At 42.2% G+C, this 17,259-nt stretch overlaps 1 protein-coding gene across 1 annotated transcript; it reads right to left on the reverse strand.

Annotated features, from left to right (window-relative positions):
• Positions 1-228: 228 nt before the first annotated feature.
• On the reverse strand, positions 229-16,308 carry kank2 (KN motif and ankyrin repeat domains 2). Its single transcript, XM_026325825.2, has 13 exons — positions 16,229-16,308; positions 10,454-10,534; positions 7,438-7,512; positions 5,810-7,165; positions 5,330-5,539; positions 5,140-5,248; positions 4,415-4,924; positions 4,234-4,321; positions 3,412-3,631; positions 2,923-3,065; positions 2,539-2,739; positions 2,335-2,433; positions 229-1,699 (listed from the first exon to the last, which is right to left on the reverse strand). The coding sequence occupies exons 3-13, from the start codon at positions 7,472-7,474 to the stop codon at positions 1,643-1,645; spliced, it is 3,030 nt and encodes a 1,009-aa protein (XP_026181610.1). The 5' UTR covers positions 7,475-7,512; positions 10,454-10,534; positions 16,229-16,308; the 3' UTR covers positions 229-1,642.
• Positions 16,309-17,259: the final 951 nt, after the last annotated feature.

The following is a 17,259-nucleotide window of genomic DNA, read 5'->3' on the forward strand; positions in this document are numbered from 1 at the left end:
TGAAGAACTTACTTAGCTGGTTGGGTTGGAGCACCCTCTACTGGACATTCCCAGACCTGGATTGTAAATGATACAGGGAACATGAGTTTACTGACCCTCAAGGCAGAAAAAAGCAAAACAAATCAAATATAAAAAACCTACAAGAAATATCGTTTTACTGAGTTTTTAAGAAATACATTTATTTCATCAGCTACATGACTGTATTAAAAGTAACCACAAGAGAGACAGTGTGGTCCACATTTATTAACTCATTGTTTTTCCAAAATGCACAAATTAAGAAGTACAGTCATTTTACACAAACCTTCATAAAACATATACATAATCTAATAATGTGTGATTACTCAAAGTAATTGTGAGCTTAAAAACATTAAATTTATAAAAAAGATAGATACTTAAATTAAAAAATTGAGTGTTGATAAAAAATTCAGTTGTTTAAAAGTGAATATGAAAACTGTGAAAATTTTTTAAAAAGTAATACAAATTTCTGACATCAATAGCCTATGCACTTTTTTTTTTCAAGGAATTTAAATTTATGCATAACAGCTATCAGTTTCTATCGACATATATTATTCTGATATTCATATCTTACATCGAACGTTCTTTTAATACCTCAATCAGTCACTTTCTGATTCCTTGACAAATCCTACTGATATGACCATAACCGAAGTGGCTTCACCAGTGATTTCAGTCATTTTACTTGTTAAATCTTAAAAGCAGAGATTATTACAAACACAGATACACTCTAGTCTTTCATTGCAACCACACAAAAGACCTTCACATATAAATTTACAAAGTCCATAGTACCATAGCCTTCAGAGAATAATGCTGATCTGTCAGTTCTTCCACACTTATGCTAGGTCTGTGTTAATATTATTATCACAACAGACAATATCGCACAGTTCAATCAGTATCTTTGGGTTAAATTGGGAAATTGTGATCAATACAAAATTAATGTTGTCCTCTGCTTAAAAAGGTGTCACAACTTAACCATTGGCTGGGAAATAAAAACCAATCATTAAAAAAAATGAATATCAAAAATACTCTAGTGTAAATAAACCTTGTGTATAAACATTGATATACTGTTGAAGTGGTGTTTTCTGTATTATATTTGGTAGCACCAATGAGCTAGTTGATGCAAGGACACTTATCCATGATAGGGGTGGCTTTTGTTATTCCAAATGACTGATGAACACAAGCATTAAGATGAAAAAATGTGTTAACAGCTATGCAATGAAAATATACTGCAGAACAATAAAAACAAATCCATATGGATTAAAACATGTATATAATAAAGTGTACAGTATAATGTAATTTAGTAAACCGATTTGACTTGTTCCATTAAAACAGTGCTGACAACTGGATTACTGCATGACTGGACACATGGTTCCACAGAAGAAATCCATGTTTTTAACCACCACGATGATTAAAGACCACTGTGCACAACAAGCAATGGATAACAATGGTGCAAGCTGTCATGTAATTATTTGCACATTAAAATGCATGTAAATTATGGAGGGTGAACACAAACACACACAAACCCGAGATTTTTCTTAATTTCTAGCTGAAAAAAAAAAAACACTGTAGTATGAGAAGTTGCTGTGGAGTGGCTGTAGAGCTGCTGCTGTTACAAAGGCAGCGTGTTTTATTTGGTTTCACTGGCAGGAGGAGAAGAACTCAAGAGAGGAGCCTTCGGTGAAACCTAGACAAAATTAAACAAAAAGTATTATCATTAAGAAGTTTAATGTCATTCATGAGTGTTGGTGTGTTTTGGAGGTGCAGCTACTTTTATCCTCATCTAGGGACAAACATTGTATTTATATGCTATGATATATATTTATATGATAAAGTACTGATAATTCATGAACAATAGAAAAACAATAGATGTGTTGGGTTAGTGTAGATGTATTTCATTAAAATACACACACATTCTGCAGAGTTACATTTGTGGCTATAGGAAAACAGTGTGGAAAATTAAAGCTAATGTGAGAAATTTAAAGCAAAATCCCAGATGTTAGATGTTTATGCTTTATCATGCAGCTTAGTGAGAAATTAGTTTCCAAGTGTTACTTTGGGTTGTTCTAATTCAACCTTCAGTCTGTCTCATCCGATTCTTGTTTGGTTATTAATTTAATTGCATGTTCTAACCTCTCTGCTTCTTTTAAACCCCAAAAAGGTCAGATGACTACAATAAAATGTTTTTTTTCCCAATTGTGAGTAGAAAAATCTCTTCTTATTCTATTATATTTTTCTCTCAGTGACTATTGATCCAAAATCATTAGTCTAAAAATGCTCCTTATGGCAACAGTCTAGTTAGCAGTGTATGTGGGCACTCACAGGGGAAGGAGGCTTTGCAAAGTTGAGGTGAGCGTAGAGAAGCACAGCAATGTCATTCTGGCTGGCCTCCAGAGCGATGGACAGTGCAGTGCTGCCATCCTGTAAAAAACACAATGAGAATAACTGTGAAATAATAGGCTTGGGCAGGATTTGTCAAAAGTGACACAGAGAAAGGAAGAAGTAAGGAAAAAAGACTATGCTTACATTATCAGTGAGAGTGGCATCGCAGCCTGGCACAGACAGTAGCTGACGCACAATGTCCACATGACCGTGTTCGCAGGCACACATGAGTGCTGTGGAGCCGTCATCATCGCGGATGTTGACCTGTGCCCCACAGGACAGCAACGCGCGCACCATGTCCCCTCGGCCGTGGCTGACCGCAAGCATGAGTGCTGTCTGACCAGCCTATAAACACGCATGACTCCAAATCTTAAACTTGACATTTGCATTGGCAATGTGTCATGAGAAACATTCGCAAACAGAGATCTAAAAAAAAAAACCACCTGTCAATACTGTTTGGTCTGAACTGACATAAGTTTAACAGCTTTTGGACATGCAGTAAAACCTAATGAACAGTAGAGGGCGCACCTGGCTGGCCTTGGCATTAACGTCCCCTGTTCGCAGCAGCTGCAGGACGGTTTGAAGGTCACTGTCGGAGTGGAAGGCAGCCAGAGCTGTCAGCATGATGGCTGTGTAGCCCGCCTTGTTCTGCTTGTCAGCATTACACAGACCTGTCAGGTATATAGGCCAATCAGTGTGACAAGTGATGCAACAGCAGCACAAACAGTGACAGGTGTGTGTGACACACGGGGAGATGGGGATGTTTTCAGACTACATGTGGCACTCAAGACAACAAGATATGACACAGAAGAGCTGCAAATGAAAAATTTTTGACAAATCCACCCAAAACAGGTTAATAACTTAAAATTATTATTTCTCAATAATTAATAAAATAATTAAATTCTTTTCAAAGCAAGAACATGTCTCTTTGATGTCACCAAAACATCTTTTTTTTTTTCAGTAAAACCTACAAAAAACATTTGACTCTGGGATTATCAGCATCCACACACAGCTCACCAGTGTCCAGCAGCAGTTTCACCACAGGGAAGTTAGAGTGGGAGACAGTGTAGTGAAGAGCTGTATTCCCATTGCCGTCTGCCATGTTGATGACAAACTCCAGCAGCTGAGGGGAGATCGAGGCGAAGGTGTCCATGTAGGCCTTGACAACAGCTGTGTCGGCTGCTTTGTGACAGGACACGCGCAGCCACTCCTGCAGCACGGTGGTGTAGGCTGCCCGCTGCGATCAGACACAGTGAGGACATTTAGAGAGAAATAAACAAATGACACAGCACAGCTCACATTAAAAATCAAAATTTGCAATGCAAAACTTGAAGTGAAAAAAGTGCATGTACGCCCCTATTTCATATGTTGGTGTGTCTATCAGCCAGTATCAGGAATTCTTTGTTATATATAGAATTTCTACAGTGAATAAAGGATACTAGGTGATATCTGTAGTGTTCCTAATTACTTGGAGGGACAGCCATTTGTCAAACACATATTATAATTTAATATCTGTATGCTACTGTGTGTTACGTTGCTGCTAGAAGAACATCAGCATGCTGTTCCGGGCCTGTATGGTTCTGGGTGAAGCTCTGCTGGACTCCTGTTTTCTGTACACTTTCTGTACTAACATTACTTAGCACTAAGGCAGACTTGTCCAGATGAGAGAATGGGAAGGCCCAACCTATATACAGTGCCCCATGGGTAATGCAGTTTATTATGGGTCATTATGAATCTCTCAGAAGGTGATATGGAAATGACTGAAATAAAAGCTTGTGATGAAGTGAGATTTGCTTGGATTAATAATTAATTGACACTTATTACACATTGAACACTTACTGCTCCTTGCTGGCTGAAAGCATTGGGTTCCCCCAGGGCTTTCTGCAGGGCATAAAGAGCTGACATCAGGCTGTCACTCAGCTCCAGCCTGAGACAGACAAGAATACTACATCAGTCACTGATGGTTATACACATACTTCATAGTACCTGCAGGCTGTCTGTTCAGCATGTGTACATTTACCTGACTTGTTTTGATGCTGTGGCATTTGTGACGCTTTGAGCTGCTGGCTTTGACTCTGACTGACTGGTGAGGGAAGTTGTAATCTCAGTGGTTTTAGTGACACACAGTGATGAAGAACAGGTGACTGAGGATGTTACAGAGCTTTGCTCAGAAGTGGATTCAGTGCTTGATGATGTGGAGGTTATTTCCTGGGTTTGCTTTACTGATGATTGGCAGGCTGTTTCTTTTGAGGCAGAATCGTGCACTGGACAGTGAGGAGAAAGGCTTGGGTCAGAGGCTGGTGGCTGTGAGGCACATTTCTGCACAACAGTGTCTGTCGCTGGTGACTCAGAGACTAGTGGCTTGGCGACAGTCTGCTTAGGTACGCTGTTGCTTTCTTGGGGCTGAGAAGTCTTGGTGTGTGTCGTTTGCTGGTGCTGGACTGTTTCTCTGGCTTCATGATACTCACTGGAGTCACTGCCCTCGTCTGAGCTTTCGCTGCTGCTATCATCTGAGGATGTAGACTCATAGCTGCAAGACAAGAAGGTGTTTCTCTGTCAAACAAATCTCATCAACTCACACCGTTTTTATTGCTGTACCTAGTGAAAACAAATGCATTACTCATTTTTAAGGCCACTTCGGCAGAACAAACTTTGTGTGAACATTTAATGCTCTTCTTCTGTGATGAGATATAAATGTCAACATATTCAGTGGATCGTGGGTAGTCTGCAACGACTGACACTTACCCTCCATTGACACCAATGAACTGCAGGTTTTTCTTGGTGGAGGGAGATCCTGGTTCGCCTTCTGCTTTCCGCTTCATAATAGACCTCAGGGATGACTGGGGAGAAGAGGCTGGAAAAGACACCAGTGATCATAGAAATATTAGAAATCAGAATGATGGTCAAGGGATATTTCGAACTTCAGTCTAGTTACCTGTCATTGGGCCCTCTTGTGACTGGATGGTTTCTGTGTTTGTATGCAGGTGTGTCTCTCCTTCTTTGGAATTCATCAAACCGATCTGATTACCAGATGTGCCTACAGCAACGGCAGGATTAACTAAAGGTACTGAAGTGGATAACTCGCTTATTAGGACATCACGGACCTGCTTGGAGCTGACAGCGATTGGGAATTCAACGGGAACATCTGCAAGACAGAAACAAACCTTTAGGTCTTCAAACTTAGTCATCAAATATCTTATGGAGGTACAGAGTAAAGTAGTGGTATTGTATTAACATATGTAATGAAAAGTGTGTCTTTGGCCATTACAGTTTACATGAAAGGCTAATTTCTGACAAATTATATGCTTCACAAAGGGTTATGGCATTGCACTACTTTAGAGAGCCTAAGTAAAGGTAATAAATCTTTAACTCTGTGTCCTTGGCCATACAATACCAACTGAAACTAGACCTTCACCTTGTCCTCTGTGGTGGCCCTCCACAACAGCACCGGCTGGTTGAGGGGAGGGGGAGCTGCAGGTCTCTGCTCGGAGCAGTGTGCCCACCTCCATTACAGTAGGCTGCTCCAGTGTGTACACCTGTATTCCCACAGTTCTCTGTTCCTTCTGCTGGGGCTGCTGTGTGAAGCTGACAAGGGTGTGCAGGCTGCAGCCTTGTGGCTCCTGCCAACCCATGCTCGTAGCCATGACTGGATGCTCTGCTTGAGGAGTTTTCTGGACTGCTGCTAACTGCTGCTGTGCAGCCTGAAGCTCCTGCATTGTCCTCTTTAGCTGGCTCTCAAGCTGACCCACTTGATTCATAAGAGCTCGTGTCTCTGGCAGCAGTCCCAGGTCCTCCGGTCGAACCCCAACTCCCACCTGACAACTAACCTTCAAGTCCTCAGGTCCCACTCCAATAGTGCGCACTTCTCGCTTTGCATCTGGTTGTGCTCCACCCACAATCACTGTGTCCTCAATCTCGCACCCAGAGTCTTGTTTGGAGCCCTCAGGTGTGGTGGGAGACAGTTCCCCTGCTGGCTTGTTGCTGCTCTTAGCTCCACTACTCAACTCTTCTTCAGGGATGTCGATGTAGAGCTCCCCTCGAGGACGACCTCGGTTGAAGCCCAGAGTGTGACCCAAGAACTTCTGGCTTTTGAGCTGGACACTGAGCTGCCGTTTCTCCTCCTGCAGCACAGAGATTTTCACCTGCAGCACAGGGATGGTCTTCACCTGCTCCTCGAGTTCCTTTATCTTCCTCAGGGCTGCTGCCATCTGCTCCCTCACATGCTGCAGGTGGGCTGGGGTTGGGGTCACTGGGGTGGACAGGCCAGAACTGATGGGGGTAAAGGATCCGCCGCCACCCTGGGCCCGATTAAAGCTGTGTGCACTGCTGATGGAAGTGTTAGAGCCTGCTACACTGCTGTGCATGCTGCCCAGATTGGAGAATCTCCGACTTTCTTTCTCCTCTTCCAGCTTTCTGCGGGCATCCAACAGGGTCTTCTCCACCCGGGCAGCGCTGAAACTGGGCCTCTGCATTGTGTGGTAACCTGGGGCACAGTAGGAGAAGGAGGAGTGTCGACTGTCCATGCTGGCATTGGAGCACAGAGACTCTGTGGAGGTCCACCAGGAGCCAGCGTAGCCATAACCGCGGGGTAAAGAGCCATAGCGTGGCCGGCGTTGGACTGGCACCTTCTTGATAGTGTTTCCTTTCTCTATGTCATTAACATATTTAACGAAGTCTAAGTCCAGCCGGTAGCCATAAGGTGTCTCCACTGAGTAGGGAGCCTCCTGTTCTTTGCCATGCAGAGAAGGGGGAGCAGGCGGGTTGAGTTTCCCTGAGGAGGAAGGAAATCACCTTTAAAAACAGGAAGATTTGTGTCTAATCTTGGGCTCAGACTTTAGAAATTTACTATAGGCTACTATGTGTTCATGCATGTACTTTAAAACAATCATCAATTTAGGGACAAAAAAGGAATGGTGTATAACCTAAACTTGTGTATGTAGGGATGTCACATATTACAATATAAATCCTAATAAAGGGAATTAATTATCTATAAATAACTTTGCTAACATGCGTATCATTAGTAAAAATAAATAAAGTCTGCACCTGGGAAGCCTGAGTCCATATGCAGCACCTGAGCCATTATCAGCCTGTGGCTGGTATTCACCCACTGACTCTCACCTGTAAAGACACAGAGACAATTCATAAGTTAGTGCACCAAATTAAAAAGAACAAACGAGAGTTCCCCTTTCTTTCAGTAATGATGGTGGTTAATGCAGGTATACGCTAAATGCGCATGCACAACAGAAACCTGGCAAGATCAGTGTTTATGTGGGCTCCACAGATGTGTGTTTCACTGCACAGGGTTTGTATATGTCCAGTAAAGTATTGTACTTTTTGAAAATATTACTGTATGATGGTCAGAAATAGCTTTACTGTTTAATTCACTACATCACTTGCATCTATAATTATATCTGTTCATTTTTAAAAGCACAGTGGGTCACAGTCGAGTGTGTATTTGTTTCTGTTCTTAGCATTCAGAGAGGAGAAGTTATAGGGGAAAGTTTCCTGGCAGCGACTTCCAGGACAGAGGTTTGAGACTGCCAGTTACAACCTTATTAGGAATCATCTGTGCACGCCGTCTCTCAATTGAGGGTTTACAGACACTCTTTCCTCTTGCTCTACCTCACTTTCTCCACATCTTTCCTCTCCTCTGTTTGTTCTCTCTTTTTGCTTTTCTGTTTCCCTCCCTCGTAACATCAGCTGATGATCAGGAGGTTTCAGCTGATCATTGTCTCTTTCCTTCCGAACACACTTGCCCAGTACTTTAATACAGAGAAAAATAGTGACTTGTTGAGAACTTACTTCAGTTCAGTGTTCATACCAGAGGTAATGAAAATTGATTCTTTATAAAACAAAGTGTTCCTTTTCCTCCCACAGAGTGCAACTCAGTGATAGAAACAGTGTAGAGCCTGCAATATTAGCCCCTCTGAGTTTGCGTCTGCTTGGAAAAGATTAACTTTCTAGGTCATCGCTTTGTGGGAACTTGGGATGCAGTATTTGAGCCACCCACAGCATTAGCCAGTTGATCGTTACATTACTGAGACTTTAGGGAGGTGCGATCAAACATTTGGACTGCAAACCTCCATTTTGTTTTTCAGTTTAAGGCTGTTTCAACAAGTGAGTCTCTTTTCTCTAAGTCAAGCTCTCTAGCTATCTTGTGACCTTAGTCAGTGCTTGCTCATTTGTGAAAAGTAGGACACTTGGAAACACTGACAAAATTGACTTGGTATTTTTGAAGTCCTGTAGTCAGTTTCATGTCTCGGTGTGATTTCCCTTATCTGTGCCCCTTTCATCACCCTGCCAGACCAAGATTGCCCTGCACAGTGTGACATGGAAATACTGTATATGTGTACACATTGACCTATAGGCCTATTAACATTAATAGAATTAAAAGTAAGTCTCCCTCAAGCATGGTAAGAAACGATTCCAATAAATCCAATTTCACACAACACAAACACTGAGTATAATTCAGTTTACACACAAAGAATTTATCAAAACTCCCAGACATAAATTGTAAGACTGCCATATATTTATAGGCTAAACGTGGGAAGGGTTAAAAAAAAAAAAAGAAAAAAAAAAAAAAAAAAAAGAAGATGGGGAGCGCTGCTGGGATCCTGAACAGGAAGATAAAAAACAATGTTTTTACTGATCTGGAATAATGTTATGAAACATTCAAAAAAAAGAATTACAAGCCACTGTGGTAAGTTTTGGCTCCCTGCCTACAATGCACAGTGTGAGAGTCTGTTTATCTTCAGAATGGAATAAAAGTGTTTGATTAGTGGGTGAATGTGTGAGAAAGTGAGAACAGGACAGAGAGAAGGGGAGTGGTTGGAAGTGGGAGAGAATGTGTGTGTATGTGTATGTATGTGTATGTGTGTGGGTGTGAAACCAAGTGTGAGAGAGAGTATGTGTACAGAAGGGTGGAGGACAGCGCTGAGAGGGGACAGTTGATGAGATATAATTATAGTCTGCAGTTTAGCAACCAAACATCCCAGCCCAGCAGGCATGATGGCTGACATTGTCCACTCCATTCCAAAATGCTGCTTTCCACTCTTTAAAATGTCATCTACACACACAGTCATTGTGTTCTCTGCTTCAAATGTCTCCTTTCGTTAAGCTTCTGCAGGTGTGATTCCTTTTCATAGCTCAGTTCACACCAAAAAGCCTTGACATCTGTTTCTCCAACAGTGGCTCATCGGGTGTTTCAGATATTTTAGCTAATGTGTGTGTGTGTGTGTACATGTGGGGTGGCGTGGCCGACCTTCCTCTTTGCCTCTCAAACAGGGCTCCTTGGAGATGACATCTGAACAGAACTAACGTGCACCCTCCGTCATTCACTGACTGCACTATCATTTTTCAGGCAACTCTCCTGAGCAGACTACATCCAGGACAAATACCTTTGTACCCCTTATACTCCCCCTACCTCTCCATACAGATGCATACTATAATAAAGGACATTAACATTGCCTGGTCCACTCCCTCCATTCCCTGCCATTAAGATTAAGACAACCCTCAGGGAGTAAGATGCCGGTCATCCAGCACAAATTACATGTCTGTGGTATGTCCAGTACGAGAATAACTGCATTATACTGCAGCTTCGTTGACCTCTCATGGCAACCAGTGCAAAACATTTGCCTTTGTACACACAAGGCAGCTTTTAGTTTGTTCATTTACAACTAAACTGTTGCATGCAAGTATCGGAAGGATTAAAAACTGGATTTGATTTACAGCTTGTACACAGATTCCTGTGTCTGGGTTATCAGATTGAGACCACCCTGAAGAGCAATTTAAAATGCCAGGCCTCAATTTTGAGGTCACCTCCCTCAAATTTATCAAACTCATTGCTTCCACTCATTGAGTCGCCTTATTATTATTGCCATTACAAAGGATTAGACCTCAATAAGTCAGAAATACCACTTTTCCCACCACCTAGAGACGATCTTTGTAGATTTTTCCATTGCCTTACTGACTCTTTTGGTCTTTAGTGATTACTATTCTGCTCAAGCTTGTGAATGGTTTGTGAATTAGGAAAAGAGGGATTTAGTTTTTTGCTTCATACCAACTGCTGCAAGGATGGGATCTCTCCTCCCCAGGCTCCTCTCTCTCTCTCTTCCTTTTCGTGCAGTCTCAGAGCCAGCACCTGTGGGAAACAAGGAAAAAAGGAAGTGCTTTTGATTGTAACAGTTTGTAGCCCAGAAAAATATAAATTACATGTATAAAAAAGAAGATATTTAGAAAAGTAGCAATCAGGTGGCATCAGTAAAACTCCATTAATGATGCGTAGCTCTGTGGATGTAGAGATAGAAACTTATGACAGGTTACGAAAGAATGGCCCCTTTAAGACTTTAAACACAGGTTGCAAAGTCAGAAAAAAAATCCAAAACATTCCAGTGGTTTTCTGAAATGCCGGACGTGAATAATACAAGCCCATGAGATGTCAATCACTCAGCCTGGATGAAGTCAGAGCATAGCTGCTCCCATCCTCTCCCAGATTTCTAGAAACACGTTTTCCCACCCCATTCGTATTTCCAGTTCAAGGCTCTTTAATGAATTCAAGGCTGGGAGCCTCCCTATAATGTGATTGGGCAACATTTTCTTGCTTCAGTATCTAACACCTCCAAATCCACTGACACACACCCACACACACCAGTTTGGTGGGAACAGCCATTCTCTACATGGGTTACCATTAAAGGCTGGACTGGTTTCATCAGTCATATAATACATTACCTCCATGTAAAACACACACTTGAAGCTTGCACTGTAAATACTGTGGACGTGTCGCCAGATAAACTGCATGACTGTGACTGCTGGGTCTTGGCATCAGCTGCTCAGAGTAAGACTGCTGTGAGGGAGACATATGTTGCAGGGACTTAGCCTAAAAAACACTGAGGGGTGACCTTTGCATGATATAATAACAAGACCATTGTTTCATATTGTTGTCATGCTAATACCACTGAGGGTGTAGGAGTAGGGAGAGAAACAGACCTTTTAGACTGGAACCACGGCCAAATCACAAAGAGCCATTCATTCAGACCCTAGTTCCACAGCTGGTTCTAATATAAATCAAGGAGGGGCATCTCAGAGAGAGAGAGCGAGAAAGAGAGAGAGAGAAACTGTGTGTATATGAGTGTGTGGCAAGGATTTTCCCTAAAAACAAACAAACAATTGACGAAGTGCTGCTAAGAACACACACACTGACAGAAACGGGAAGTACAAGGAGCAGGACGAAGTGATGTCTACATCTAGAAGTGCCCGAGGACGCAAAATCGACAATCTGTGCCGCTAATTATGTAAGAATGAAACATTATGAGTACGTCCCTACCTGATCACAGAAACTTATAGATCAATGCCGAAATCTACTCTCAAAGAGACGGTAAAGTACGTGGAGCATTTAGTTATAACTGTACTGGCCCACATGGCACATAGTGAAGACAAATACCAAATGTTACAGGAGACAACTTGAACTCCCATTGCCTCCCACACAGAACAGATGAAAAAAGTCAACACACCAACACTGTCCGAGGCCTGATGACTCCCACAGATCAACAAACACAGCTGTAGCTTTTACGTTGATTTATTCATATAAGGGCACAGATGATATGAGAGACAAGTGATTTAGCTGTTTTTAATTCTTCTGTCTTTGTGATGAAAACTCTGACAGTGTGATGATTCATTTTTGATTTATTATCCTCCCTCTCTCCTCCTTCCCTAATAAGCAGAAGCATTTTAGTTACAGCCTGATAATAAAATGCACTGTTCTCTAATGCCAGTTTAGAATTAAGAAAAGCTCTCGGATGATTTTCCAAATCTTGCACCACTCTTCGAAGCTTGGTGTTTCAGAGGAGATACACTATATACCAACAGCCTGATTCCGAAAGTGTTATGGGGAAGGGAGCTCCAACTTTCTATTCCCCAGGGATCCAGAAACAACTCGGTCACTTCCTCCCAGCCCGGGATAAAGAGTAACAAAGAGAAGGAGAGCAAAAATGAGAAAGACAAAAAGGAGCAGGGACAAGTGAGAGCGAAAGCAGAGGAGAGCAGTGCAGTATGTAATGGAGGGTGGGAGAGAAAGAGTGGGAATGTGGGGAAAGAAAGGCAAGACTGTAAGAGGAGTGGTGGGGGGGTGGGGGACTGCTGCTCAGAGTTTAAGATGGAAACTTCACGAATGAGAAGACCATGACTGTTCTCAGATTTGGACTCCACAAGTATGAATCACTGCAAATCCTACTGCTGACACCAGACTGCACAGACTCGCTGTTAATGCACGAAGAACAATCAATCAATCACTCACGAGAAATAAATAAAGCTTCAAAAGACCTTTCTTCATAATCTTCAGGACTCCACCTAGAAGATTACCATCGTTTGTGCATTCCATTCCTAGAAATAGATCAACAATGGAGAATCCCTATGAGAAACTGTACTTTGTTTGACTAAATAAAGCTGATTATAGCTCAGAGGTTTTAGTCTCAGAGTAACAGGCCAGAAAACCTTAATAGAGACATGCAGAAAAGTTTCAGAAAGAGTTAAAGATCACAAGCGGAGACATATTTGCCATCCTCCTCACAAAGTGGAGATGACTTCATTCAGCCAGCTGGTCCTAAATAAATAATAAATCAGAAAAAAAAAAATTATGACAAATTTCTCTCTGGAACAGCTAAAGAATCCTAAATGAAGAAGCAACAACAGCCGTTTGTCACTGAGCATAATGTGGCTGATGGTGTACGTCACTGCTTGACAGTCAGGGCCTCCACCATGTGTAATGAGGCCACATGATCTCATATCAACATGGGCCTACAGTGGGATCTTGTCCTGCTGGTACACGTGTGGTTTTCAACTAATTTGGGATTTAAACTTAGAATAGTGAAATCATAACAAATGGGATGTGCTCTGCAGAACTCAGTGCCCATTAGGAAAGAGCCATGTTTTTTACATTAAGGAGTGGTGGTATGGATGAGCAGACGGCATTGGGCTGAGCAGTCTGGCGCTGGCTATGAGTATGTCCAAAGGGAGGGGCCGAGCAGCTCACATTACTCCTGGAACAGGAGCAGAGTAAACACCCGCCATTCTGCTATTGGTCAATGCGCTGACCTCCAACAGGAAACTGAGCAAGGGTGAGGCTGAGCGGCACCGGAAAAAAAGACAAAAAGAGGCATTTGGGAGAAAATTCCTGTGCAATTGTGGAGGTGGGGATTAAGAATAATATCGAGAGAGGGAGAGCACTGCACTGTTTGGAGGAAACTGTGGGGTCTGGAGGGAAGGAAGACGGAATCCAGGTGGCAGTAGGATGGGTGGTAGAGAGCTGGTGAGAGCAGTGTTGGGGTTCAAAGCTCAGGTCAGTGTGTGCCGTGGTACCAAGCACAGAGCACAGCAGAACAGAGGAAGTAATCTTACTGAAGCGGCGATGTAGTTAAGTGGTTCCCTCTCAGGGATCTTATCAATTGCTTCCTGATTCAAAGAAAACTGTTGATAAAAGGCTCTGTGGCCAAAAAGACAACAAAGACTGTTCCAACATGTGCACTTTACTGGACAGAACAGTTCAGCTTGCTTTTCTGAGTGATTAATGAAATACAGGAGATTAAGTTGGATTATTCAGACAGATAATAAATTATAGTCCATAGTGCCTCAAAAGCCAGATTAGGCCATATGTTCACTGTAAACTTTACATTACGTGTTTCCATAATCTATGCAGTCAATTAGGAGAAGTAACCCTCCAAATCAAGCTGATGTTACTATTTATCACAAGGAATGTATATTTTCTTCCTTTTACCTCTTACAAATCCTAAACATGGTATGTGATAGTGTGAAAATGTATATTTATAGCCTGATTAAATGGGTAGAAAACAAGAAAAATAACAAAATACAAGGCTTTCTGCTTAATTCTGATGTAAATATGGTGACTCAACACGACTGACAGAAACACAACTTGGCAGCATGTATATGAACTGAACACCCATTAACAGGAGTATAGACCCTGGTGCATATTATTTTAACAGAATTGATCAGCAGTAGAGCTGTCCAGAATAGCTAATAAGTAGTAAAGCCTAGAAAGTGACAGACAGTCTCATGCAGGTTCACGGTGTAATTTCATTAGCCTCACTAAACCATTTAAACGTCCAGCCGGGGTTTATAACCCCACATTCCACCACAGCACCCCTGGGTCCAAACGCTGCAATGAGACAATCACATTCCATCTCAGAAAAAGCAAATGCTGATGGAAACTCCAGCCGAAGACAAATTTAACCAGAGATTCTTGAAATTACAATCCAGGGAGTCCCAGGGGTCTCTGATGGGATTGAAGAGTAACTTATCACCATTGTTACACTATTCAAATTACATTTTATTAGGCTCATCTAACTGAAACTAATGCAGTGTCCCTGCGAGTAATCCTACCTTCATAAAGAGTACAATGAACCATATTGCACTATAGAAAATAGCAGACTGAATATTGAGCCACACTGACCATTGAGCCCAACTAAGTGCCATGCAGCTGCTCCGCTCTCTGGTTATTGGCTGGCAGATGATTTAATACAGCCAACAGCCCATTACACAACAGCAGGACAGTGGTGTATTGTATAATGTTAAAGTCTGATGACTACACCCCCACATCCTGCCAAGTTCTGCATGTCCTTCATCAAAATATCTGATGTGTTTACTGATGGTACCAGTTTGCTACACATCAGACATCCTGTCACATGAAGTCCACTATCAAGCACCCAGCAATTCAGAACTTAAAAAAAAAAAACATTAGATGCCAGATGACTGTTCATTCCTCATTAATTATTTTATTACAGGAAACTATAATATTTCTATCAGTCGTGATTCACTTGAGTTTTAGTCTCGTTATCTTCCTCCTGCCCTGCTGACATACATACATACACCTCCATCAGACCTCATCTGTCTTCTGAGGATGTAAACTCCCCTCAGTGGCCACTGACCGGCCACAGGCGGCGAGACGAGCAAATGCGAGGGCCAGGAGGGGTAACAAAAAGCTGACGAACATCTGGAAGTAATGAAAACTTGCAGAATGCGCGGACCCACCCTCTCCCTGGAGCCCTCACGGTCTTCACTGAACTGTTCGGGTTGTGTGTGTGTATGTGTGTGTTGTTTTTTTTTTTTTAAGAATATGAAATTAAAAATGGTTAGATCATGGGCGAGGCATGAGGAAAAGTTTAATAACGAAGGGCGAAGAGAAAACACCCAAGTGTGTCGCTGGGTTAATGAGGGCTAAGATCTGACGGTGCAACGTGCAGTTACTGTAGGACCACAGGCAACAGAAGTTGGGAAAATAACAATACACATCCTATGGAAAGAAATGTATAGGGACACTGTATAGAAAATGCATTGGAGATGATCTCATATAATAATTCAACACAGTGAGATATAAGGCCAGAATAACGACACGCTTAAGGCAGACGCGCTTTTCCTTCCTATAGAAATACAATAATAATAATAATCATTATTATTATTATTATTATTGTCGAGATTTTTCGTTGACGCCGCTCCCCGCCGCCTGAGTTAGCAGCAATGATGCTCTCAGGCAAAGCTCCGTGTGAATGCTATGCCATACTAACAGAAAAACAAGGAGCCACATCAGCCCCAGCAGGAGGTGGAAAGCCGGGTTGCTTTAGAGGGATAAAGGACCCGTTACTTCGGAGAGAGAGAGGATCGGGGGGAATGGGCAGGACCGACGCTTCACAAAGAAGTCACAACACAACAAGGCGCCTCGTCTCAAAAACGCTTTAAAATACAGTTTTGGGAAGAAAAAAACAAACAAACAAACACCAAAGCTAAATGGTTTGAAAGAAGATGGACTGCAAGTTTGCGCTGTTCTTACCTGCTCTGTGGAAATCCTTTCCGCCGCCTCGGCCCAGGAGCGCTCTCTGACAGGGAGACAAAAACACCGCAGCCAAGATGCTCACCCACCCCCTCCCCCGCACCGCACGCCTTTCTTAAAGGGCCAGCGGCCACCGGGACAAGCAGAGACCTCACCAGACCTCCATTATCCACAGGGGTCTTCGAGGATCAGAGAGACCTTCATTTACCTCTAAGGATTTATGCTTCTTCACGGACATACAAAAGAGGACCTGCAAGGACATCCTCGGTGGAATGATTTATTTCATAAGACCCATTAAAAATACCTTCGAGGACAAGGAAGGACCTGCATGACCTCCCAGAGCCTATAAGCACTGCGATAAAGACTCATGGTCCTGTAAATTACTCCAAGAATTACCTGCTGCAAAAGTTTCCCAGCATCTTTAGGGAAACAAAGAGAGAGAAACACACAGATACACAAGAAACACACATAAACAAATGCAACAAATGTTTGTTGTTTTTAGAAGGAAATGTGATTTAACAGGAATACCCACCATTTTTTTGTTAGCATGTCCTGTGTTATATAAAAATAAATTCACAGTTTGAAAATGTATTCATTTTTGCAAACCTTTGTTCTTAGTTCTCCTCTTCCATCTCTGTCTTCAGACCATCTGGAGCTAAACTGTTTAGTCGATTTTAACTAACAGGCTGAAACACTACAAGTTTGTGCAGGACATGATTATAAACGCAGATGCTTCAATATAGCATGTTAGATAAACATCACAAACTATAATGTGACTCATCCTAATGCCACAGGAAATTACATTAATGGTACTGAAAATAAAAGCCCAGGAGGACATGTTGAGCATAAACTGTAGGTGTTTGATTGGTCTCTTTAGCCCAGGGACATAAACTTAAGTGAAGAGTGCAGAAGGTGTATAGAAAGTAATGTCACTCAGTAAGTGGTTCAAAGTGCTGAGATTTTCAGGTTGCATGTTGTCACATTTACCAACAGGCAGAGCAGGTATTAAAAGGCAAGAGTAAAAACAACTT

Source organism: Mastacembelus armatus, chromosome 8, assembly GCF_900324485.2.
Source record: "Mastacembelus armatus chromosome 8, fMasArm1.2, whole genome shotgun sequence".
NCBI classification, from domain to species: Eukaryota; Metazoa; Chordata; class Actinopteri; order Synbranchiformes; family Mastacembelidae; genus Mastacembelus; species Mastacembelus armatus.